We start from the raw sequence: 25,121 nt of genomic DNA on the forward strand, positions 1-25,121 counted from the left end.
TGACTAAGCAAATATTACTATTATACAAATTCACGCTAGTTACTATTATACAAATTTACACTAATTACTATTACATTGACTAAGCAAATAATCAAATTCATATAATCAAACTAAGCAAATAATTTTACAAATGTAATTGAACGGATTAAACAATCTACTTACTCTAATTACTATTATTATCGCAAATATTAATTAAATACATATTTAAGTACTTAATGTAACTCGTGTTGCTGCTCCTCCTCGCCTCGGGCTGATTCTTCTCACCTCGTGCTACTGTTACTCCTCACCTTGCGTTGTTGCTGCTGCTCCTCGTGTTGCTGCTTCTCCTTTCCTCATTTGCTCGCGCTGCTCGTCTCCTCTCTTCTCGTAGCGATGCGTCTCCTTACCAGCCTACATCTCCTTATAACGAAACACAGCAGCGCAGGGGCTAAGACATGTGAGCACGCAGGGGCAACATCGTGTGGGGTGCTGTCAAAACTGACAAAAGCCAAAGCGGTCGACGCACCAAAAGCGGCGACATGACACGACGTGAAGGGACGGCAGCACCACGCTGGCCTGTATAAGGTGTCGAATACAGCACTATACACTATATTTGGCACTTTAGATGCCGAATACAGGGAGTTTTTTGCACCGGATATAGGGAGTTTTTGGCACCGAATATAGGCTAGGCCCATCGTTTTTCGGTGCTTCGGGTACTGGAATCGATTTTTTGATGTTTGAGGTGCCGAATACATGTGCTAGATTTACAAATACGGTGATATGTTGTCTATTCTGGCAAATACGGTGGTATTTGTTGTCTATTTTTGGATTTTAGCCGTAGCTTGAGATGCTGCTCAATTCTTCATGTGTTCAGTGATTGTTGGACTGAAATGGATTGGATAGGTTAAGTCCAAGGGGGTCACAAAGACAGTGCTTCTGGTGAAGGCGGCAGCTATGGCGCTCACCCAGCACCCTGTTGTGTATGCCAATTGCAGGGATGGGAAGAGCTTCAGTTACAACAGCAATATAAACATTGCAGTAGCTGTTGCGATCGAGGGTGGCCTTCTTACTCCAGTCCTGGAGGATGTTGATAAGGTTCATGCTTATTGCAACAGCTGTGTTTTCTGTAAATCAATGTGTCATTTTAGCCTGAGTGCATGATAGATGATATGTGCCTACTAAATAGCTCCAAAAATTTATATTGCAGTTGGATACATACCTGCTTGCTCGGAACTGGCGAGTGCTGCTCAAGAAGGCACGCACGAAGCAGCTACAACCATCTGAATACATCTCAGGTATAGAACGTATTGTGTGGTGGTTGACACTTGCTGTTCATGGAAACTTTGCTTACTTGACGATCTGATGATGTGTAGGGACGTTTACACTGTCCAATTTGGGTATGTTTGGGGTTGATAGATTCGATGCAATCCTTCCACCTGGTTAGGTGAGTTTTTCTCTGAGTTGGATTAGCCTTGTCTATTGTTTGGTTGTGTCTTATGGTGTGAGCGTCGCTTGTTGAGTTGAGGTTGTATTGTCGTTATGGGGTTTTATGTCGGTTTTTTTTCTTCTGAAACCGTGCATTTGTTAAGTTTTTCAGGTCCAGTTTCCTTTATAAACTGGAACAACTCTCTTCTTTTTTTTTAATATATGCTCAGCTCTAGCTCTAGCTCACCATTCGATTCAAAAAAAAATTAAATTGCTGATACAATTGCATTTACGCAACAAGAGAACCAAGAATGATTGTATGTAAATGTCTCAATGCAGGGTGCTATCATGGCTGTTGGAGCTTCGCGGCCTACTGTGGTGGCTGACAAGGATGGTTTTTTAGTATCAAGAATGAAATGCTGGTTAATTTATCACATCTATAATTTGTGTATGTCGAAGCTCTGGTTAGTGACTGCTGTTTAAAATTCTGTCGTTTGCCTGCAATTGTGAAGGTCAATTTGTGTGTGCCCTAGCACATGTAATTGAAGTCTATTTCATCATATCTACCATAGCTAGACCTTCAAGCATTTAACTACAACGCCCATCTTATTGACAAAAGATAAAAGACAGCACAGTATCTTGTTCGATAGTAGCTATCCACTTTCCTTGCAGAGATGCTGCTTATGATTTAACAAATTGATCCTGACATTTTCAGGTGAACGTTACTGCTGATCATAGGATTATTTACGGTGCTGATTTGGCAGCATTCCTGCAAATGTTTGCAAAGATGTTGAGGATCCTGAGAGCCTCACATTGTAAGGGAAAGTCCTTGCAATTGTTGTCTACATGTCTTTGATTTGTTTGGTTCCCAAGTGGGAAACAGTGCCAATAAATAATAATGCTATGAAGAGTTTGTAAAGGCAGCAAGGCACTGAAAGTAGGATAATGAGTTTTCTCTCAATGTTATTTCTGCAAAGAGAACTTTGATTATAGTTATATAAACCTAAAAACATGGGACTGCTCATTATCATCCCATGTTTCTTTTCCTGGATGTAGATATCCTAACTGAAAAGGTCATGAATAATTCTACAGAGCACTAATAATGCAAAAGGAATTCACTTCCTTTCTGAGCATCTTGTTTGCGGCTTGGATGAATACTGATTAGCAAAAAATTCAGGTTAACCGGCAGCAGACTAGCAGCCCATGGACATCGAACTCTTGATCTGTGGTGAAATAATTAAATTGTCCTTCAACTTGATCCAAGCCCGTACGATGCACTATGTTACTGTCATCCAGCAATTAACAGATCGGACACTGAACTTTCTCATAGTGCTCCAGCAAGCCTTACAGAACAAAATGATGCAGGATTCCTACATTACAAGAAGGTAAATCATGCCAAGCACATACATTCAGCTAGATGCATACATCCTCTGAGACGGTCCTACCTTGCTGCAAAGATCTGCAGGTCACACTCCAGAGGTTCCAGTTGACAGTCTACCAGAGCTGAAGGTAGAGAGAACTTCAACACCAGCCTCGTTTAGGGCATGTGGCCGGCGCCTTCCCCTTCTCCGGCCGGCGAGGCCTCCCTGACCTCCAGTATCTCGACTCGCCGGTTGGTCCGCTTCCTGATCTTGATCGCCACGTCCTGCGGGCTGAAGGCGCCGCAGACGCTCACCCGGCCGTGTTTCTTGTCGATTTGGTAGCTCTCCAGCTCTGCAAAAAAGTTCAGAAACTCTCGCAAACTGAGGTTTCAGGCGGGTGCTGCTGCCGGCGTCATGCGCTACTGGCAAACATGGACAATTGGAGGGTTAGTATACCTTGCATCTGGAGAAGAGCCCTTCTGATCCTCCGGTAGCACCCATTGCAGTCTATGTTCATCCTGAGGGTCATGCAGTAGAACTGCGACAGCGTAGAGAGTCAGAGAAACATCACTGCCTTTCAAGTTTCAAAAGCCATTCTGCTTGGACTGAGAGATGGTGGTGGCAATTACCCTGTAGTCCATGGAGGTGGAGGAGCTCGGCGGCGGCGACAACGCCGGCACGGCGGCTTCGACTGACCGGAGGTGCTCAGAGTGTGAAAAGCCCCAAGGAGAGCGAGGACTTTGTTAGGTGGTTGGCGTGGGAGGCATGGCTTGATTCTTGCTTTGCTTACAACTCGCGAGTTGTGAGCCTCTTTATGGTCACTCGATCGATTCACTCCCTTGTGGGCTCGATTTGCGTTCACGGAATCAGATTCTTGGGCAGTGCAGCCTGGCTTCCATGCACAGTCCTTTTCGCATCCACACAGCTTTTGTTCAGCCTGCCATTCTTCGCCGTGTTGATTTGGACGGATGACCTGTAAGCATGGATACCTATACGCTTTCTATTTTTTCGTTACTCTCAGATTAACTGAGTTCTAAGATGCACTCCCTCCGGTCAAGAAACCTTTTAGACAAGGTTCCTGACAAACTTTTAAAACTGTAGCCGAAAGTAGTAGTACTTATTAATTGCTCTTTCTAGTCTAAAATAAGTGTCATTTTGGGTTAGATGTAGTCAAATTTTTAAACTTTGAATATAAATTACTTTTCATATATTAAGTTTAAAATCTAGTTCAAATTTGTACGAAATACAAACGTTTCTAACAAACACCCCTCGTCCAAACACCGCCGGAGTAAAAAGTTGAGAAAGTATAGGCATGGAAGGAGCTAAGCCAAAATTGGCTTGCAAATTACAATATTTAATGGTTTCTATTTTCCAGTAACCATAAACAACATTCATGTAGCTATCTACTCTAATTACAATCCGGGAATGTTTTTGCAGAGCTCATATTAATTGGAGCAATAACTTTACTCAATAATCATTCAGCCGGTCAGCACGAAACTAAACATGCTCCTGAGCTCGGAAAACTATCCGGACAGGTGATCCTCCTTGAGCTTTTTGGTAGGTGAACTAGAGAGCACACAAAATTGTTGTTAGCGATAGCAAGTTCTACAAATGTTGAATCGTCTCAATCCATGGTCAATCCATGAATCTTTACCCAGTTCTTCATATGGGCTTGAACCTTGACGATTCCACAATTGTGCTTACTAAACATACGCCAAGACAGCACTCTCAACAGGAAGCCAATCCAAAAAATCCACCAAGGTAGCAAAATGAGGCAATCTCCATTAAGCGTTCGGGTCATGTAATCGCTTAACCTTCGACAGCCTGCATCTTGGCTCGCTTCTGTACTTCACGGAGCATACTTAAGCTTGCTGCCTGATCTTCATGACGAGGCCATGCCCTCACAACACGGAACAAATCCCTAATGGCAGATAATGTATCCTCACTCTGTGCACTGACAAGCTTATCTTGAGTCATACGGAATGGCTTCCCATATTTGGCCTCAAAGTCACTTGACTTCTCATTAGCCCTTCGAAGCACTGAAGCAGGTATTCCTGGATATCAAGAGAACAATATGAGCACACATCACTTGTCTCCTTTTGAGTTAATACTGTAAGGCCTTAGGGAAAAAAAACAATTGAATTCAAGCAAAAGATGTACTGAGAAGTAAGCATATTTGCTTGGAAATAACCTGCCAATCGAGCAACATTTACACCATAGCTTTTGGGGCATGAACCAGGTGCTAATCTATAAAGGAAAGTCACTTCTTCCATTCCTCCTCCTCCCACTCCTACCTCGCATGCCATATGACAAAGTGATACCTGTGATGTGAAATGTTGAAATATGCAGGGTTAAAGGCTTGGATAAGGTTGAATTAACTGGGGAGAAAATGGATCAATTACCTTGGTATCCTTATGTTCCATTGCTAACCTATGGTAGTGCGTAGAAAACAAGCCTAGACATTGCACATGATGAACAAGATATTCTAGAACAGATGCCCTGTTGTAGTAAGGCAGCAAATCAGTGATACCATATCGAGCATAACAGAAAGATGAGACAAGAAAAGAATGAATAGATATCAGGAGTACGCAACAGCTCAATATTATGGTCTTTAATTCAACTTACGCGATAGCTTGTCCATCAGAAGTTGATGTACCCCGTCCAAGCTCATCTAAAGCCACAAGAGAATTCTTGGTAGCCGATGACTGTAGCAAAAGTTGTGCAGAAGTAATAGATGAGAAAACATGCAAATTAATACTTGTCATTCATATCAGGAAGGAAAAACTTACAAGCATAGAAGCAGTCTCCATGAGCTCCACCAAGAATGTACTTTGGCCAGCCATAATATGATCCCTTGCTCCCATGCGAACAAATATACGGTCAACAAGAGAAAGCTCAAGGCTTTCTGCAGGAACATCTGCTCCAATCTGGCAAACAACTTGAAATAAGTCCTCGTGAACAAGTAATTTTGAGACTTGAGTACTTGATAGATAATGGTAGTAGATTACCTGTGCCAATATAATAGTAAGACAAACTTGGCGTAAAAGAGTTGATTTACCACCCATATTTGGACCAGTAAGAACAATAAAGCTGGCGTTCCCTTGCCCACCTATCTTAACATCATTTGGTACAAAAGAACCCTTGCCTAAGGAATCACTTCGTAGAATGGGATGCCCAAGATTTCTTGCATGGAAAGTAGGAGTATCATCTGGGCCATTTGATTCTTTGATAGTTGGACGGCATCTTGGTCCCTCGAAATAATCACTCGCAATAGCAAGACTTATCAAGACATCAATCTCTGCATTAAAAACCAAAGGCAGCATTTAGAGTAAAAAAATATAACACAATGGATCTAAGATATCCATCATCGAGTTGTGTCCTAAATACGAAGCTTTAGCTATTAGACATTATTAGTACCACAACTAGCACAACAATGTTTCCCAGTCATGCATCAAATGACAATTCACTGTGATATTTACTCATGCTAAATTTATCTAGCCAGCATCACTAATGCTTGTCTGCACTTGTCTATGAATATTCATACAATAATTCACACATAAACACAAATCTTTTTCTAAGATGGAAAAACAAGTTAAAATACAGTGGCTGGAAGGTAATCAGTTGATCGACTGAGTATGCAAAATTAATAACTTGTTGTCAATAAATTCATCCAACCTTAAAATGTTCTAGCGACCTTGCTGCTGTCTAGCAGCTAGCAAATCAGTTATGAAAAACAGTAAACACATTCTCAGTAAAATTTTCAATTATCATGGAAGATCAGGAGTGCAGTAAATGAGTAGATAGCGATTAGATGGAGGAAATAGCATCAAACATTAGGAGTTTTTTTATCCCGGTTGCTAATATAAGGTAAACCAAAGTTGGTATAGACACGAAGAAATAACAGCAGATGAAGTGTTACCAGCAACAACAGAAACCAATTGTCTCCACTCGCTATGATGCTCAACAAATAGCTGAATCAGCTTCTGAAGAATGCCTTTCAATTTTGATTCTTTCTCTGCCTCAGCCTTCGAAAGTTCTGATATTAGTTCTTTCACTTCTGGTGTCCAGTACCGGTAGAAACCCTGGATGGAAAATTTAAATAATGTCCTTGGATGTCAATGCTTAATCTATATTTAAATCAAACATCAATAAGCCATATGCCCGTAAATTTGCGATATGTGTTTAGGCGAAGTAAAAGAATTGCACAGTAATTTAGTAGAGTTGATAGAGGGCAACAGCCCAGCAAAGGGCAAATATGGAAAATAAAAAAATGAAAGAAAGAGAAGAAGAAAAGGAGGAAACAAGTTTCAACCTACAGGCCCCAGTCAGTCATTGTATATTTATATTAGAAGGAACAACATCAACAGAAATTTCGTAATAGATGATAAATTGATATTACTCCAAATCTGAGTCAATGAAATGAGCTTGTTTTAGGGCTGGATCTCTAATCAGCATTAATAAAGAGACCTCCCAGATCAGTTGCCGGAAGAAACACAAATATCAAAACCATCGCCTACCAAGTTGTCCAACTGAAAGGTTATGCACAATATTGTTGGGACTAAATTTTGAGGCATGACAATTAACTGTAACCTAGTTTACAGCTTTATCACAATAATGTTGCAATTAAGCATTTAGTGTTTACCTTGCTTGGTTTATCAGAAGGCATCATCAACACCTTGAACTAGATACTTTGACTAATGTCCAATTAATTACATATCTCCATCATCATCTCATATTAGACATCAATTTAACAAGCTAAATTACACAGTAGTAATAGTAGGTACATATAACTTGTAAAAAAAAGGAATATATACATATTACACAAACCAAATAATATGCAACAGCAGTGCACTTATATAGTTGTGTACATATTTGTATCCGAATATAAGAAAAAAGACATTTCATTACCTTTTTTGTAGACTGCAACTCATAGTTTCCAGGAACAGAACCTCCCAGGCTCTCAGGCACTTCAATGAGGTAAATATCCTTTCCAACATTAACATAATTAACCTGCACCATTGTCGGGTAATTATTAGCACTTCGGACAGAGACTATTAAATGATGCAAAGTTTGGAAAAGAAGCAAGATGTAGTGCTACCGATGCATGTCTCAACAGCTTCTGTTGCTCCTTCAGGTATTCTTTTAGACTGGATTCAATCTCCTCTATTGCATGGCTAGTGGCATCATATTCAGGATCACAACCTTCACGAGGTATGATCCGACCATTACGGTCTGCTTCTGACCAATCAAATGCATCTCTGAAGCAATCTAAAATAGATGATACATTCAGTAGCCCTGTGCCTGCAAAAAGTTAACACTTGCAAGGTTACCTAATCAAATGCCATTAGAATAATCTACGAAGCAACCAGACAAAGACAACAATGAGAAATGTATCTAACAATGTACACATGGTGTAGAGCATTGAAGAAAGTTGTTATCCTACCTAGTGAGAGCAAATCATTTAGTTGAGATCCCTCTGTGCATATCAACATGCTAATAGAAGAACATGCTTGGAACATCTGCTGGCAACCACGAAGAGCAGATGTGAACTGTTGAAGCAGTCTCTTTGATGCATCTTCATAAAGAACAACTGCTGAACTTCTCCTGCTTTCATCACTTCACAAAAAGTGTAGCATGAGTCATTAGGTTACACAAAGATCCAGAAGATTTCAAAGATCCCAAAAGAAGGAAAGCAACGCAAAACATAAAGAAACAAATGATAGCATTCAAAAGGCACAACAATCCAGCTTTGTTGCATGAAATCTCTACTAATTACTAAGCATACCATGTGATATATTAAATTACCAGCTAGAAAAAAGGCGTGCAAGCAGACGCTCCATATCAGGGAGCCTAGACAAATCCTTACGAAACTTGACAGCATATTCATGGCCAGCTCCCTGAAATGAAGAATAAAACATTAAAAAGAACAGCAACAATTTAAAGGATGGTGGAAAATCGTAGGAAAGGTGAAATATAAAGCTCTATGTCGACGTATTTTCTATGTATTCAGTATACTACAAACAGATGTACAATCAGAATAGAATATTACATGTTAATCGTCAGTTTGAAAATTTGTAAGTTTTCCTTTGACCATTCATAATCTATGGCACAGTTCAATACATAAGGAGGAAACTGCATATGTTCCCACTAGGAATAAAGGACATCATACTTCATGAAGAAGATAAAGGAGTAAAAATATAGAATCCATTGAAGAATTCCCTTCGCGTCCCAAAGATGACTTAGACAAATGCCTTACTGCCTTAGTATAGTCCCAGTTTGTTCTTTAAGTCACAAAACAAAGGAAAACTGAGAAGCAAATCAATGTAGGTGGAAAATAAGCACTTAATACCCTGATGATAGTTAGATTCAAATAAAATAGACAAGTTCGAAACAAAAAGACATACTGAAATATATATAAGATAATGAAAGTTTTGAATAATCTCAGAAATTAGCAGGGAAACTTGCTGAAAGATAGAAGCTGATCAGCAAAAGTGCTTTTATTTGCTTCCATATAAGTAGCAGTGCTGTCATTCTGTAGTATAATCATTTAAGGAAAAAATAATAGTAACTGCATAGAGATATTTCCTAAAGTCAGCACGCAGGTAGAAATTCAGATACAACAGATTATTTTCCATTGTGAACAACACAAAGAAAAAGGCGATAGTTTATGGTTTGTGACGTTCTCTATATCCTAATTTCGGAAGCAAGAGGAACCCGTAGATTAGGAAATATCTTTCAATAAAACAGAAACCTTGAAAGTAGCTATAGCACTTTGACGTTGTAGTATTGCTCTGCGATCATACAATGGACTCGCAATCCAGCGTTTAAGCAGCCTCTTTCCAAATCCAGTAACACAATGATTCAATTGTGCATACAGGGTCCTGAAAGAATATATGTAAGCACCAGAATCTGATTTCTAAATAAACTGAACAGTTTGAAGCAGGCATTACCCTGACAGACCACCAGTTCTGAGATTTTCTAACATCTCTAGATTTTCCAGCGCTGCTGCATCAAGTATCATATTCTTTCGAATATTGTTGATGAGCCCCGAGCATGCAAGGTGCTCAAATTCAGCACATGGTAGTATTTTCTCATCCAGAAGGGTTTGCCTTAAATAAAATAAACAACCTCCAAGAGCAGAAAGTCCATATGTCCTATCACCTGCTCCAATTAGCTCGCTTAATAGGTTAGGTAGACAGCCCACACTGTTTTGTGCATCATCAACAGTGTTTGGTTTTTCTGCTGAGCTGTAGTACTGCTTTATCTCATGAATAGTCTTTTCTGCATCCCAGAATTCCATGGATGGAAGCAACTCATTTATTAAAGGCTCCCTTGTGTTGTTCTTTAATGCCTTCTCAGTTTCTGGACTCAGCATATTAGCCGGCTTGATGATTTCTACAGGCCTCATTTCAGACAAGATCGAACATAACCCATGGCGCTCAGGATCATCTTGGAACTGAAAATCAACAAATGCAATTGTAAGAGGTTACACAATTCACAATTTGCCTCTTGAGCAATTTTTCTAGTTTGATCGTAGTTTTCTGCAGTTCAATACAAACAGAAATGGATCCTGGGATCTTATAACCACTAACCTGTCCTACAATAAATTTGCATGTAGAAACATCAACTATGCAAACACCAACAGTACAAGCGTCTTGACTTTTCTTTGAACTATGTTGATAACTTTCAGTCACAGATAGGAGATATGACGGATCGGGGTTCGTCAGCAGGGACTCTCCTTCTGTCAGTGTTCCTTTTGTGACTACTGCACATATTTCACGCCTCACAACCTTCAGAGAGCAAAGCATGCCAAATTGTCATGTTTCTGGCACATTAGGTAAGAAGTTCTGAATTACAGAACAAACATACAGGGATCCAAACATGGCTAAAACATTTGCAACCTAAATCACTGTCATATTTAGCAGGAAACTGAGATCATCATATTTGCATATGATGCCATAAGCCCATAACACAAGAGATGACTTTGTCTGACACCGTGTGATCTAAACAAACCTTGTCTTTTATACCCATCTCCTTACGTCGAAGTTCAAGCTGATCTGGTGTTTCAGTCTGCTCCACAACCAGAACTCGATAACCCTGTGATGCAATGAATCCTATTACCAAAATGCAATGATATGAAACTAAATGAGAAAAAAATACACAAAATCTGTCTTGACCTTCTTAGCTAATTTCTCCAGATTTACTGATAAATTCTTCTCCGGGAATCCACAGTGAGGTTGTTCTCCCTAATGTAACATGATTGAAAACAAACAAACAGTGAGTTTTGGGTAACAGGAAAAAAGGCGAGCTGGACTGATGAGTAATAGCAGAAGAAACAATAAGCATAAGCATAAGGAGACGTTCTTGCCTTCATGTACTGAAGATCAAGCTCCTTTGCCCCAACATGTGCATCCATCTCAAATAATTCGTAGAATTTTCCCATCTATTTCAAATTCATATTATAGTCACTAAACAAGAGAGGCTTCATAAGTGACCAATAACGAGTGCATAAATATAAACGTACCTTGAAGAACAGAACTTTATCCATGTGCTGCGATTTAAACTCCCACCATTGCCTCTACTTACCAATACTAACAGTTAGCATACATACAGGTTGCACAGAAGAAAATGAGGTGTGGAGTTCACATGGACTTATTACCTGTCCACCTGTCAAATTCTTCAAGAACTGGAAAGGCAAGAAAAGGGTTCTTGGATCATATCCAGGGTTTTCAGGACGCCTGCCTTTTGCATCTTTGCGCCATCTACAGTTGAAAAGATTATAACAAGTCAGCAAATTGATAAGGATAAGCTAAGCATATCATGCATGTGCCAGATATGCTTTCTGAGAGAGCATGAGAGTAAATAGAAACATGTTCTTTATGATGAGGTGAAAAGTTTCTACTCAATGCATGTGAAAAATGTATGTGCTGAAATAGCATAATAACATAATTTAGGTCCTAGGACCGATTGTTGGTTGGAATAGAAGTTTCTTATATACAGATATTTGTTTTTACTGACTTCGCGTACTGGGAATTGAACTTGATGTAGCCCATTGGAAATTCTCTTTGAGACTCATCAAAATATGAGTTATAGCTCTACACTCCTAGTGGAATGTACCATTTTTAAACAAATCAGTACATGTGTGACATCAGTATTGATGATCATGAGCAGGAATTGCTCTCTTGCTCTCTCAAAAGCAAAAGGCACAAAAGAAAGTTACGGCTATGAAAAGAAAGATTAACACTGTCATGGAGCATTTACTGATCTAGCTCTGCTTGATTTAACATTGCAACAGAAAAGTATCAATCTAGCATTCCAAAAGCACTCACTCTCCAAGGAATTTGAACTTTTCTGCATCCCGCTGTCCAAAGCGCTCAGCAGCCTCTCCAGTAAGAGTAGTGGGAACCTTCTCTGTAGTTTGCTTCCCTGTAACAACGAAAAATTAAAAAAAAAAAACAGCCAAGCTCAAACTCATAAACAGTTCAGATTTCACTACTCACTCCGTTCACAGCTCATTGGCACTTCTGATTCAACTTTTCCAGTGGTATTAACTGTTTCAAAGCTGAACTTTTTAGCACAGTCCAATGTGCCCACGTCCACCTTTTTCCTCTTTTTCGAAATTGTTGACCCTGACGCTGATGTCAAACCGGAACCCAATGTCGACCGCGCTGAACCTGAAATTGGCAAGGAGTTCCTCAACTTTCCCTTTCGCGATCTCACCGCGACAACCTCCTCATCCTCTTCATCATCCAGCTCCACCTCATCAGAATCATCCTCCGTGGCAGCATCCTTCTTCCAGTCCTCGTCCTCAGTGGAATCCCCAGTCTCATCCTCACCCTCCTCTGCCACAACCGGCGATTTCTCCACTGCGGTATCAGACATCCGCCGGAGACGCCGCAGCTTCCTCGCCGGCTGCAAAGGTAGCGTGGACTCCTCACTGGCGGCCCACTCGAACTTTTCCTTCCCAAGGTCGACCTCCTCCTCGTCGCCGTCGTCGTACTTCACGCGGTGCCTGCGGGAGCCCCCGTCGTAGGCCTCCACCCTCCCCTCGTACCACGCGTCATCCAGCGGCCAGAACACCCGCAGCCGCCTCCCCACCACCTCCGCCGCAGGCGCAGCCACAGCCGAGGCGGCACGCTCCCCCTTTTTATCCTTCTCCTTCTTCTTCTTCCCTTCATTAAGGGAAGGCGGCTTGGGAGCGCAAGGGGAGGGCACGGCGAGCGGGGGCCTCCTCTTCGTCGCAGGGTTCAGCGGCGACGGCGAGGGCTTGGACGTGCCGGGGTTCGGTGCGGCCGGGGAGGGGGAAGGGGAGGGGGAGGAGGAGGAGGAGAAGAAGGCGGTGATCTGGCTCTGCTTCCGCACGAGCGGCGAGCGGCCGTTGCTGAGGCGGCGCGACGCCGACGATGCCATTGCAGAGGGGAAGCCAAGGGAATGGTTGCTTTTTCCCTCGCTCCCTGGGTTTAGGGTTTTGCCGTTTGCGGGGGAATTGTTCGGGGGAAGGACGGGTAGGCGGGCGGGTGGGTGGGGAAAATGGCGCGTAGTGGCGGGAACCGGAGGGAGGGTCACCCGTCAGCGACCACCGGAGGAGGCGAGGGGTTGCGGCGGAGCGTGAGGAGGGAGCTCGGTGCGGGAGGTGGTCATGGGGCACTGACAGGTGGGTTAGGTTAGGCGTTTCTGTGGCCTTTTTGGGACCACTGTTTTATTTCTGGTGTTCATTTTCTTAGCTAATGTAGTTTTTTTTTCAGAAATCGTTTTTAACGTTTTCTTTCGAAGACGCAGATCATGTTTAAATTGTTTGATACCACATTTACCGTACTAAAGTTCTGTGTGTTGAAAAATACAGAATTATTTTGTTCCTGCGGTTTGCAAGTACGCAAACACTTAAACTATGGATCAAAGTCACCAACAACAAATGTAGATATTTAGTACCGTTATTGTAAAATAGAAGTAATTTTACATATCTAAGTAACATAAATTTCATATTCAACAGTCCGCGCTTGAGGGCAGGATGATTGAAATGACTGCACCGTGGCCTATGTTGGTATGGCTATAGAGTATCTCCATAGTATAACATGGAATTGAACTCAACTGACATAAGTTCTTAGCCTAATTGCATGAACAACCCTTAATTAATGTGAATTTTGACGAACCATGATTCGGAGATACCATTGGGATGATCTTAGTCGCTCGGGGAAGAACAGAGACAAGGATTGGTACGGTTGATGTAGCCTCACGTCAGTGTTGGCCATGAGCGAACTCCGATGATGTGCCGACGTCAATGACAGCCTTCGAGTCGCAACAACATCGTCTTAGATTGGGTTTTAGGGGTTTTAAGTGTTGGGATGAGGGTAACCACACGAGCAAAAATCGAATCGATTGTGGGCGACTGGCTCCCCTTCTACATGGCACTATGCGACTCAGGACCAAAACCACTTGTTGGTTTCCGCCTCCGATCAAGGCTCGTAGGTTAGTTAGATCTTGGTTATGTTAATTAGGACATGATCATGCTGAGATCAAAACTAGCACATAGAAATTCCACACGTGAAGATAAGTTGATAATCACCATCGTGACCACCTCTTTCAAGCTATCCTAACCATTGCACTTCAAGTCCTATCAAGTGGCAAGATCGTCGTTAAGTCGCATGTGATGAAAACAACCTACGACCATTGAAGACTGTAGAGGTAGGAGGAATTGGGTAAGGTTCTCACCACGTTGATTTGGAAGAAGCCTCAAGCTTGAGAGAAGAGACGATATTCAAGGTAATGGATTTGGGTTTTGAAACAAGCAATGAATAGCACAAAGGCAATAGCCTTGTTTTTGAGTAATTAATTAACAAACTATGCAAAGCAATCAGGCAAGCACCAAAGATTATGATCATTGAGGCATATATGGACACTAGTTCTTACACGACTACACACACGAGGATCAATCTACCGCACATCAATTTCATACCTGATCGAGAGACCTGGGATCAGGCTGGGTAGCAGGCTAGTCTGTGCCGCTGCCAAGGAGTGGATCCAGCGCTGCGCAGTGGGGTCAGACAGCGGGCGTGTCGGTGTATTCAGAACCAGGGGTCCCTAAGTCCCGAGACCAGGCCGGCCATCCGCCACATGTCACCACCCTGCCAGGTAAGAAGAAACTAAGTACCGGGAGAAGGTGCTCGGGGCCGCCGCCTCTGGTTCCCGAGCACCCTAGTTCCCCGATGATCTGCAGAGCCCAAATACAGGGAAGGAAGTGTTCGGGAGAGAGTGCTCGGGGCTGCACGTGGCAGCCCCCGAGGACTCGGTGCCCCGAAGGTCCCACCGAAGTACTCGGGAGAGAGTGCTCGGGGCTGCACGTGGCAGCCCCCGAGGACTCGGTGCCCCGAAGGTCCCACCAAATGCTCGGGAGAGAGTGCTCGGGGCTGCACGTGGCAGCCCCCGAGGACTCGGTGCCCCGAAGGTCCCACCGAAGTACTCGGGAGAGAGTGCTCGGGGCTGCACGTGGCAGCCCCCGAGGACTCGGTGCCCCGAAGGTCCCACCGAAGTACTCGGGAGAGAGTGCTCGGGGCTGCACGTGGCAGCCCCCGAGGACTCGGTTCCCCGAAGATCCTCCCAAAGTACTCGGGAGAGAGTGCTCGGGGCTGCACGTGGCAGCCCCCGAGGACTCGGTTCCCCGAAGGTTCGCGCAAGATCACTCGACGACCCGAAGGGTCCCGTCGTCAGGGTGTCATCCGGTCAAAGGCCCAATGCCGCATTTAATAGGCACGCGCGGCCTGACATCCAGACATCCTGACATTCTCAGCTTCCCACGCCCCAGTGTCAGACCCTGCCATGCACTGGCAGGGGGGCGTGGGTCCATTAAATGCACGGGTCCCGTCCCGTTTCACCCGGGTGCCTCGGGATAACGTTGTCAGAATCGACGCGCTCCGCCAGCCACCCTGCCCTAGTAGAAAGACAAGACAGGGTGGGCGCACCGGGCACCTCTGAGGCTGCCCGGTGGGCCCCCTTTATGGCGCCCGGAGGCTTCCACAGTGGCGGGTGGTCGGATGCGCGCCGCATTTCTCCACCGCCCCTGTCACTTCGCCAAGACGAAATGATGACGCCTTTCTCCGTGGCACCTTGGCATTCGCATCCCATCTTTCCCATTCAGGATATGTCGAGGTCGGCGCGCCTATAAAAGGAAAGAATGAAGAGCACGTAAAGGGCGGTGGGTGAAGAAGAGGACGCAGACGCTCAAACCCGCTCAAGCCAAGCTAGAACACGAGAGCCTCAAGCTCTCAGTAGGTCTTTCTCTCTTGTAATCAGATACATCCTTGAAGAATTCCCTTGAAGGGCAGATATAACACTCACACAGGAGTAGGGTGTTACGCCTCCGTGCGGCCCGAACCTGTCTAAACCCCAGTGCACCCATTTTTCTCCCGTCAGGGCGATCATCTCCCACCAGCCATTGCATTTGTTTCCGTTCCCGCTTATTTCCCAACAAGCTTATCCAGGATCATCCCCCCGGCCGAATCTCTAAAAAGGGGTCTCTCGGGATCCCTGCGACAGGAGTTCATCCTCCGACAGGGCGTGACCACCATGAGTTCGTTGACGCGCCTTGGACCCTCGTGACTAGGGATGGCAATGGAACTCTTTCTCCGCTGGGGAATTTGTCTGTTAGAGGGTGAGGATGAGGCTTTTTTGTGTCTCATGGGACATTTAATGGGAGAAAAGGGGCATATTTGGATTGAGGCCTTGGCTCGCCTCGCAAAAAAAATGGCATTGACTATGCCCGCACGGCCTATTTGGATGGACGCCAACATCTAACTCGCCCACGCCCCTGTGCCCGCCCGTAGTGGGCGAAATCACAAGTGACTGAATCGTCCACCAAAAATTTGGCTCGCCAACGTTTGACGGAGTTGGTATGACCTCAATACAAACAGTCCTAAAGTCCCCCCAACGAGTACGTAGGGACCCTGTCCTCCACATGGGGTCTGATTAAAAGTATAACAAGCGACCTATAGTTAAATACTAAAAAGGAAAGGAGAGATAATGCACTATTTGTGAGGAATGGTGACATCTTAAGAGGTGACTGAATTAGGATACTTAGAAACAGCTCCAAAAACTTCATAAGATAAACATATCTCAATTTCTATTTAAATGTGCTCTAGGTTTATCTAGTGTATCTACTCTACCGCTTAAGAGTATAGCAACCTACTCTAGCAAGGTAAAATTCAAGTATGTAAATACGAAAACGTAAATAATGTGGAGAGACAAACTCGACACAAGAGATTTTTATCCTATGGTATTGGTGGCACACAAGCCACTCCCAGTCCATATTGGAGCTTCATAAAAGATATACTTCCGGTCACCAAGTCTCTTCCAATCACAGCTCTTGAGCTACCAAGTCACCAAGACAAGGTCTCAAACACGATGAGCCACTAAACCACTAAGGCGAGGTCTCACTACTAACCTCTTTTCTAGCCACTTGTGTGTCGTCTTCACTTTTGAGCTTTAGTCACAAAGTTAAGAACCCTCGCGTCCCCTCACAATTTTCTTGTCACCACTCCACACCAAGTCGAAGGGTTAACAAGTTACCGGCGAGTCACTAAGACTCAAGGTGTCGGCGTACCTCTCGGTACACAGTTGGATCACTTCTTGATTCACTCTCTAGGTTATAGCACCTAGCAACACTTATCTCTAGGCCTATAAACACTAATCACACTCTAATTTGTGCTTAATCATCTTGGATCAACACTTTAAGCACTTGGATGGCTTGGATGCCTTCTCAGGTATGTATGAGGTTCTCTGAACTATAGCACCTTCAAATAACCGAGTGGGTGGATATATATAGCCTCAAACCTACCAACTAGCTATTACTCCAATGGCTCAACTTTACTATGAAAACACCGAATGATCCGATGACAACAGTAGTATACATTTTGAATACTGGATTGACCGGTGTATCCTTCATTTCCATCACCGGACTATCCGGTGTGTTGTCTTGCGCCAAGTCAAACCACTTCTTCTCTGTGCAATTAGTCCGGTGTGTAAACTCTTTGATCATCGGACCTTCCAGTGTGTTGACCTTCATTTGCTTTGACATCTTAATTCTTAGAAAATACTCTAGTGTATTTGCTTCTTCATCATCGGATCATCTGGTATGTTGAAATCTTTCATTCCCTCATTTGCACAGCTTCTGTTAAATGCTCCGGTGTATTTACTCTTCTAACACCGGATCATCCGGTGTACTTAACTTCAGTTTCCTTCAAAAATCAACCCTTATATTAAATACTCCGGTTTGCTTCTAGTTCTATCATCGGATGTAGCGAAAATGACCCTATTAGGTCATGATAGTGATTTTAGTGATTAATAATAACATAGTCATTGTGACTAATATGTTTGTCAAGAATATATGTTAGTAAGTCTCATGGATGCAATACATTAAGAAACCATCGTAGTCGGGACAAAGTTTGATTGAATTGGAGAAGTCTCAGAAGAATTGACGTCATTGTTCCTCATAATTGGTATCAGAGCCTCGTGCTGTTGATAGACTTAACATCCTAGAGTTGTGACGTCCGAGGTTATGATAGATACCTATATTTCTCTATTTTTTGATGGTATAAATTTCCCCGTTGAAAAATTTTAATTTCTTATTTTTTCAAGCCAAAGGTCTAGATGTTTGGAGAGTCACCGAAGAAGGGATGAGACCTCGCATTACCAATAAGGAGAGGCAATTAAATATATTTGCGAAGAGTATTATTTTATCATCTTTAAATATTGATGCATTTAATTGAATTTATTCTCTCACCAATACACATGATATTTGAAATAGTCTCATTGAAATATATGAAGTCACAAAAATATGCACAATGAGAAATATCATGTGCTTATTACTAAGTTCAATAGCATCAAATAATTTTCTCATGAAAGTGCTCATGACATGTACTCACGTTTGAATATTCCTATTAATGAGACCCCTAAGTCGCCAAGCTCATCTCTAAAGTGGAGAAGAACATCAAAAAGATCAATGTCAAGATTGATCATCGAATCTCCATGAAAAACTTGGTCAAAACAATTAATTACATCAAGAAGGAAAAGAAGACCAAAAGCAAAAGGGAGACAAGGGGAAGAGCCAAAGTATTTGCAAGCATAGGAAGATGGGTGAGCGAAGATGAAGATTCAAGCTCAAGTGATGACTTCGCCACCCACTCCTCCAAGATAAGTTCTTCCTCAAGGTCATCATCACGCAAGTCAACGCGCAAGTCATCACATAAGTGTCTTATAACCAAAGGTATGATTAGCGATGTAAGTGATGATGAATCCGATGAGAATTTTCCCTCCTATAATGAACTCCTTTATTTCATCAATGAGCAACAAAGGGCTATTAAGAAACAATTCAAGGAACTTAAGAAATTCAATGGCCTCAATGACATTAATGCTACCTTTGTTTCTAATTATGAACAATTATTGAACAAATTTAATTTGCTAAACAAGGAGTATGATGAGCTTAATGATCTTCCTCGAATTCAACATATGTTTATAGCCCTTTTTGAGATTATTGACAAAGGGGAAGAAGTTTCGTGACCAAAGCAAGAAGTAAGATACAAGATGTCTAGTAATGCTAAAGTTGACAAAGGGGAGAAGAAAAAGATACAAGAAGCAACATGAGACATCTAGGTTAACAAATAACATACATCCAAACAATGTGGTAATGCTTTGTGCTCTTTATGATTGGTATTATTTATTATTAGTTACTTGTTTTAGCTGTGTTGTCATCAATCACCAAAAAAGAGGAGATTGTAGCGAAAATGACCCCCTTAGGCAATGATTGTGATTTTGGTGATTAATGATAATATAGTCATTGAGACTAACATGTTTATCAAGTATATATGTTAGTAGGCTTCATGGATGCAATACATCAAGAAGTCACCGCAGCCGAAACAAAGTTTGATTGAATTGGAAAAGTCTTAGGAGAATTGACGTCACCGTTCCTCACACCGGGCCATCCGGTGAGTATAACACACCCAGGAGGAATACTCTGGTGTGTACAAAGTCTTGAGCACCGAACCATCTGGTAAGGTCATTTTTCCTGGATCTTGTCCAATTTAGTCCAAACTTTATACCGGTTTTGGTGGCTTCTTCATGTATTGCATCCATGAGACCTACTAACATATATTATTGACAAACATGTTAGTTCCAATAACTATGCTGTCATTAATCACCAAAATCATAATTATAGCATATTAGGGTCATTTTCGCTACAATCTTCCCTTTTTTAGTGATTGATGACAACACAACCAAAGCAAGAGGCAAATGATACTAATTAACCAAATACATTATTTCAAAAAAAATACAAGATCATACCTCTTTGCTTAGATGCATGGTAAGAATAAATTATGATACTAATTGTAAGGACAACTATGTTCTTACTAACATTATATAAACCTCAACATTATGTCCTCATTTAAGTTGTGACTGTCATGTAGATAGTTATTTCTTTTTCTCTATTGTAACTTTCTCCCTTGATCAACCCATGCAAGAGTCTCTTCATTTTTGTCAACCCGAGATGCATCCCACTTTGTCAACAATATACCCGAGATAGTTCTTGCAACTTACTTTGGTCTCAAAATTCTCCATCTTTATTAACAATCTCAAAAAAGCTACAAACACATGTTGAACTCAAGAGAAAACATTAGAGTATTTGGGAGAGAGCTTTATAAAACATGATCCATATGAATGATACTACTTATGAAGAATTATGAGGAAATGATACCAATTGAAAAGTATATGAAGTATTGATATCAATTAAAAAAGATAAATAAGGATCATAATTTATGAAGCTCATATGATATAATCTAAACTCCTCCTATATGTATGCATATATATAATGAGACCCACTTGTGATTATCGTTTGTAGGAATGTAGCAATATATGTATAACTAAACAATAGAGGCATGAAGTTTAAGTCATATCATGCATTGAGGTAGTTTAAATGAACAAATGGATTGACAATGATACCAATTGAAGCATTTAAGCATTGCAAACCTTCGAGAACTTATTGATCACTCCATGAGACTACAAAAGATATTACTTGAAACACATATTAGTCGCAAAATCACAACACATAGGATATACTCACTCTAAATTTGTGCATACAAGTGTCGAATACTTATGAGAAATATACACTTGTTATTGATAATAATAGGAAGAGTACCCTATAGATTAGTTCATGGTACATAAAAGATATCAATTGAAGAACTAGTGTCATATAAGGAACCTAGAACTAATAAATCGTGTATGTTGCTCATAAGAAAGAAAAATACAAGTAACATACCATATAAAAACTTACACTAGGTGTTGCAATAAATTGAATTGAGAACATGCAATCCTACACAAGGCAAGTGAATTCATCAATTTAGAGGATTTAACATCTAATACATTTGCCTTGTTTACCTTTGGATGAGAATTTAGGTATATGATGATCATAATCTTCATCAAAGCGTACAATCTTGTATACTTAGCTTCTTTGCTTGAATCTTCACTTCATCTTGTGAGTCAAGTCTCCAAATCCCCCAGCCAACTTGTGGATTTAAAGTCTTATTTGGACACAAACTGATTGGGCCCCTTCATATTGGTGATGACTTTCTTGGACACCCAAATAGGTTGGTTTCACCCTGGTCCTTTCTCCCAATCATGTATGCAACCACTTTATCATTGTTCTTCTTATTAAACTTGTAATGATTTCTCTTAGTCTTGGTCTTATAGTTGAGCTTGGTGTGAATGTTAGAAATCTTTTTGGAGAGTTTCATCTTCTTCTTCTTCTCCTTGGTCTTCTTCTTGACTTGCTTGCACCGGAATGACTTGTGACTTTCTTGATGATACTTGAAGCATGCCACAGTAGACCTCTCCATAAGCTTTTTCACCATGCTATCACGATTATATTGAGGGGGTTAGACATGTACTTTGCCCTTTAATCTTGCCAAATCTTCCTTAAACTTCTTTACTTCTTGCTTGACCTTATCATTTTCTTGTGCAATAAGTTTATTAGATGATTCTACAACAACATTCTCTATGCATATGTCATAGTAAAGAGGTGAGCTAAATAAATTAATCAAATCATCATAAGAAGTAGAAGCATCTACGTTAGGATTGAAATTAAAGAGAGAGATAGAATGATTCAAAGGGACCTTAGTTTGATATTCAATACACTCAAATTTAGTCTTAAGCTCTTTATGCTCTTGTTGAGTAAATTGAATTTGCTGAATAATTGTTCATAATTAGAAATAAATGTAGTATAAATATCATTAAGTGCATTAAATTTCTTTAGTTTTTAGCTTGTTTCTTTAAGGCCTTTTATTGATCATTGATCAAATTAAAAAGTTCTTCTTGAAATGGTGAATCCTCATTGGATTCATCATCACTTACATATCTTTTCATATCTTTGTCCATAAGGCACTTATGTGATGACTTAGGCGATGATGACTTGCATGGTGATGAACTTGAGGAAGAGCTTCTCTTGTAGGAGTGGATGATGAGATTCTCATCACTTTGAGTTTGAATCTTCATCTTCACTCACTCATCTTCCTATGATTACAAATACTTTGCTTAATCCTCTTGTCTCTATCTTGGTCTTAGTCTTCTTCTCTTTCTTAATATGATCAATTGTTTTGACCAAGTCTTTCAAAGAGATTGGATAACCAATCTTAGTATTGATCCTCTTAATGTTCTTCTCCACTGGTGAGAAGAGATTGGCTATCTTGAGATCAAGTTCTTCATCACTTAATGTGTTTTGATCGTCTTCTTCATCGCTCTCTTCTTCTTCATCATCATCATCTTCACTTGAGCTTGACTCTTGATCTTGTCTCCTCATCCTTGCCTTCATGTGTTGGCATTGAATTTGCTTGCTTGTGAGAGTAAGATTCTTGGCGTCGGATAAGGTAGAAGCTTCACCCCCTATGTTAATGGTCATCTCAAGGACGGTGATCTTGCCGAGAACTTAGCTTGGAGTCATCTTACTCATATCGTGGTTGACGTAGATGGTGGAGATTATCAACTTATACTTTGGAATAAGAGTTTGAAGAAATCTTCTCACTACTTGAGCATCTTTAATTTGCGTCAAACCTAGCATATTGATCTCATTGATAAGAATATTCAAACGAGAACATATCATTAGTATTTAATGGGGTAGTTGTTTGATATCATTGAGCTTAGTGACTAGCACATGATATTTTTTATCCATTGTGTCTTCGTGTATTTCTAGAGTAATGCACTAATAAGACTCTAAATCCTTGGTTTGAGCATCCCTTTCTTTTATAACCTCTCTCTGGGGGCCGCACCCTCTCTTCCTTTTTGAGAAAGATGGGCTGCCCTGGGAGTCTCGCCTAACAGTTAAATCTAAGATCAAACAAGAAAGAAGCTAAAGGCTAGGCAAAGAAGAGACTAGTCCAAATATTATGTGTATTGCTGAGAGAATAAACATGATTAAATATATCAACGCATAAAGATGATAAAGAGACACTCTTTGCTAAGGCATCTAATTGCATTTCTTTGTTTGTGAGGTGCTGCCTCATCCCTTCCTAGGTGACCCACCAAACATCTAAACTTTTAGCTTACAAATAACAAGTCATTAGAATTTTTCATTGTGGGAAATTAGTACCGTCAAAATGTGAAGCGCTATGAGTATCTGTCCTAACCCTGGACTCACAACTCTAGGCGGTTAAACCTATCAAGAGCACGAGACTCTGATACCAATTGTGAGAAACGGTGACGTCTTAAGAGGTGGTGAATTAGGACACTTAGAAACTAAATGGCTCCAAACTTCACAAGATAAACCTATTTCAATTTTTATCTAAATGTGCTCTAGGTTTATCTAGTGTGCCTACTCTACCGCTCAAGAGGATAACAACCTACTCTAGCAAGGTTTTGCAAGTATGTAAATGCGGAAACATAAATAAGGCAGAGAGACAAACTCGGCACATGAATCATGTGGTATCGATGGCACATAAGCCACCTATAGTTCACGTTGGAGCTTCACAAAGGATATGCTCCCGGTCGTCAAGTCTCTTCCGGTCACGGCTCTTGAGGTATCAAGTCATCAAGACAAGGTCTCAACACGATGAGCTACCAAGCCACCAAGACGAGGTCTCACCACTAACCTCCCTTCCGACCACTTATATGTCATCTTCACTTCGGAGCTTTAGTCACAAAGACCTTCGCGTCCCCTCACAATCTTCTTGTCGCCGCTTCACACCAACTCGGAGGGTCAACAAGTTATCAACGAGTCACTAAGACTCTAAAACGCTAGCGTACCTCTCGGTACACGACTAGATCACTCCTTGATCCACTCTCTAGGTTGCAGCACCTAGCAACACTTCTCTTTAGGCCTATAAGCACTAATCACTCTCTAATCTTGTGCGTAATCATCTTGGATCAACACTTTAAGTACTTGGATGGTTTGAATGTCTTCTCAAGTGTGTATGAGGTTTTTTGGATTCCAGCACCTGCAAATGACCGAGTGAGTGGGTATATATAGCCTCAAACCCGTCAACTAGCCGTTGCTCCAACAACTCAACTTTACTGTGAACAACAGATGATCCGGTGATAATAGTAGTACAAGCATCGGATCATCCGATGTGTACATCAGTGAATACTAGCCGTTGGAACCCTACTCAAATACATCCTAAACGCCGGATTGTTCGATGTATCCTTCACTTCCATCATCGGACTATCCGGTGTGTTATCTTGCGCCAAGCCGAGCCATTTCTTCTATGTGCAATTAGTCTGGTGTGTAAACTCTCTGATCATCGGACCTTCCGGTGTGTTGACCTTCATCTGCTTTGGCATATTCTTGGAAAATACTCTGGGATATTGGCTTCTTCATCACCAGACCATCCGGTATATTGAAATCTTTCCTTCACTCATTTGCATAGCTTCTGTTAAATGCTTCGGTGTACTTACTCTTCTAACACCGGATCATCTGGTGTACTTAACTTCAGTTTCCTTCAAAAATCAACCCTTCTGTTAAATACTCCGGTGTGCTTCTACTTTCATTACTAGACCATCCGGTGAGCAAAACACACCTGGGAAGAATACTCCGGTGTGTACAAAATCTTGAGCACCGGACCATCCGGTGATGTCATGTTTTCTGAGACTTTTCCAATTCAGTCCAAACTTTGTCCCGGCTTTGGTGGTTTCTTTATGTATTACGTCCATGGGACCTATTAACATATATTCTTGACAAACATATTAGTTCCAATAAATATATTGATATTGATTACTAAAATCACAATTATAGTTTAATAGGGTCATTTTCGCTACACTATTTATATCTTATATATTTGATATAACTTTAGGATCTATTTGGTAGAGCTCCAGCTCTAAGAATTTTTAGAG

At 41.5% G+C, this 25,121-nt stretch overlaps 2 protein-coding genes and 1 pseudogene across 3 annotated transcripts; 1 reads left to right on the forward strand and 2 right to left on the reverse strand.

Annotated features, from left to right (window-relative positions):
• The first annotated feature begins 888 nt into the window (after positions 1–888).
• LOC133901324 (dihydrolipoyllysine-residue acetyltransferase component 4 of pyruvate dehydrogenase complex, chloroplastic-like) lies at positions 889–2,223 on the forward strand (annotated as a pseudogene).
• A 405-nt stretch (positions 2,224–2,628) lies between these two features.
• Positions 2,629–3,674, reverse strand: LOC133901907 (heavy metal-associated isoprenylated plant protein 25-like). Of its 2 annotated transcripts, XR_009906792.1 has the most exons (4): positions 3,395–3,674; positions 3,222–3,303; positions 2,850–3,117; positions 2,629–2,774 (listed from the first exon to the last, which is right to left on the reverse strand). XR_009906792.1 is itself a non-coding variant. In XM_062343441.1 (3 exons), exons 1-3 carry the CDS (start codon positions 3,404–3,406, stop codon positions 2,942–2,944), a joined length of 270 nt encoding a protein of 89 aa, XP_062199425.1. In that variant the 5' UTR covers positions 3,407–3,674; the 3' UTR covers positions 2,629–2,941. The 2 variants fall into 2 exon arrangements, 1 of the variants encoding a protein (XP_062199425.1); XM_062343441.1 differs by having other exon boundaries at positions 2,629–3,117.
• A 424-nt stretch (positions 3,675–4,098) lies between these two features.
• On the reverse strand, positions 4,099–13,434 carry LOC133901691 (DNA mismatch repair protein MSH6-like). Its single transcript, XM_062343139.1, has 21 exons — positions 12,266–13,434; positions 12,095–12,191; positions 11,425–11,527; positions 11,290–11,343; positions 11,134–11,208; positions 10,943–11,011; positions 10,779–10,862; positions 10,358–10,555; positions 9,716–10,221; positions 9,517–9,646; positions 8,571–8,662; positions 8,209–8,381; positions 7,864–8,066; positions 7,674–7,775; positions 6,685–6,847; positions 5,774–6,063; positions 5,555–5,692; positions 5,391–5,470; positions 5,168–5,264; positions 4,957–5,086; positions 4,099–4,819 (listed from the first exon to the last, which is right to left on the reverse strand). The coding sequence occupies exons 1-21, from the start codon at positions 13,173–13,175 to the stop codon at positions 4,575–4,577; spliced, it is 3,939 nt and encodes a 1,312-aa protein (XP_062199123.1). The 5' UTR covers positions 13,176–13,434; the 3' UTR covers positions 4,099–4,574.
• Between the last annotated feature and the right edge of the window lie 11,687 nt (positions 13,435–25,121).

This window comes from Phragmites australis, chromosome 20, assembly GCF_958298935.1.
Source record: "Phragmites australis chromosome 20, lpPhrAust1.1, whole genome shotgun sequence".
NCBI lineage: Eukaryota > Viridiplantae > Streptophyta > Magnoliopsida > Poales > Poaceae > Phragmites > Phragmites australis.

What these genes read in the sequence shown, in the direction of transcription:
- LOC133901907 (XM_062343441.1), bottom strand. An exon ending in GGCTCTTCTCCAGATGCAAG is followed by an intron (nt 3,118 to 3,221) that starts GTATACTAACCC and finishes ACTTTTTTGCAG; the next exon opens with AGCTGGAGAGCTACCAAATC.
- LOC133901691 (XM_062343139.1), bottom strand. Translation starts at nt 13,175, where the DNA reads ATGGCATCGTCGGCGTCGCGCCGCCTCAGCAACGGCCGCTCGCCGCTC. An exon ending in AGCTGTTGAGACATGCATCG is followed by an intron (nt 7,776 to 7,863) that starts GTAGCACTACAT and finishes ACAATGGTGCAG; the next exon opens with GTTAATTATGTTAATGTTGG. An exon ending in TGGAACATAAGGATACCAAG is followed by an intron (nt 5,087 to 5,167) that starts GTAATTGATCCA and finishes TTCACATCACAG; the next exon opens with GTATCACTTTGTCATATGGC.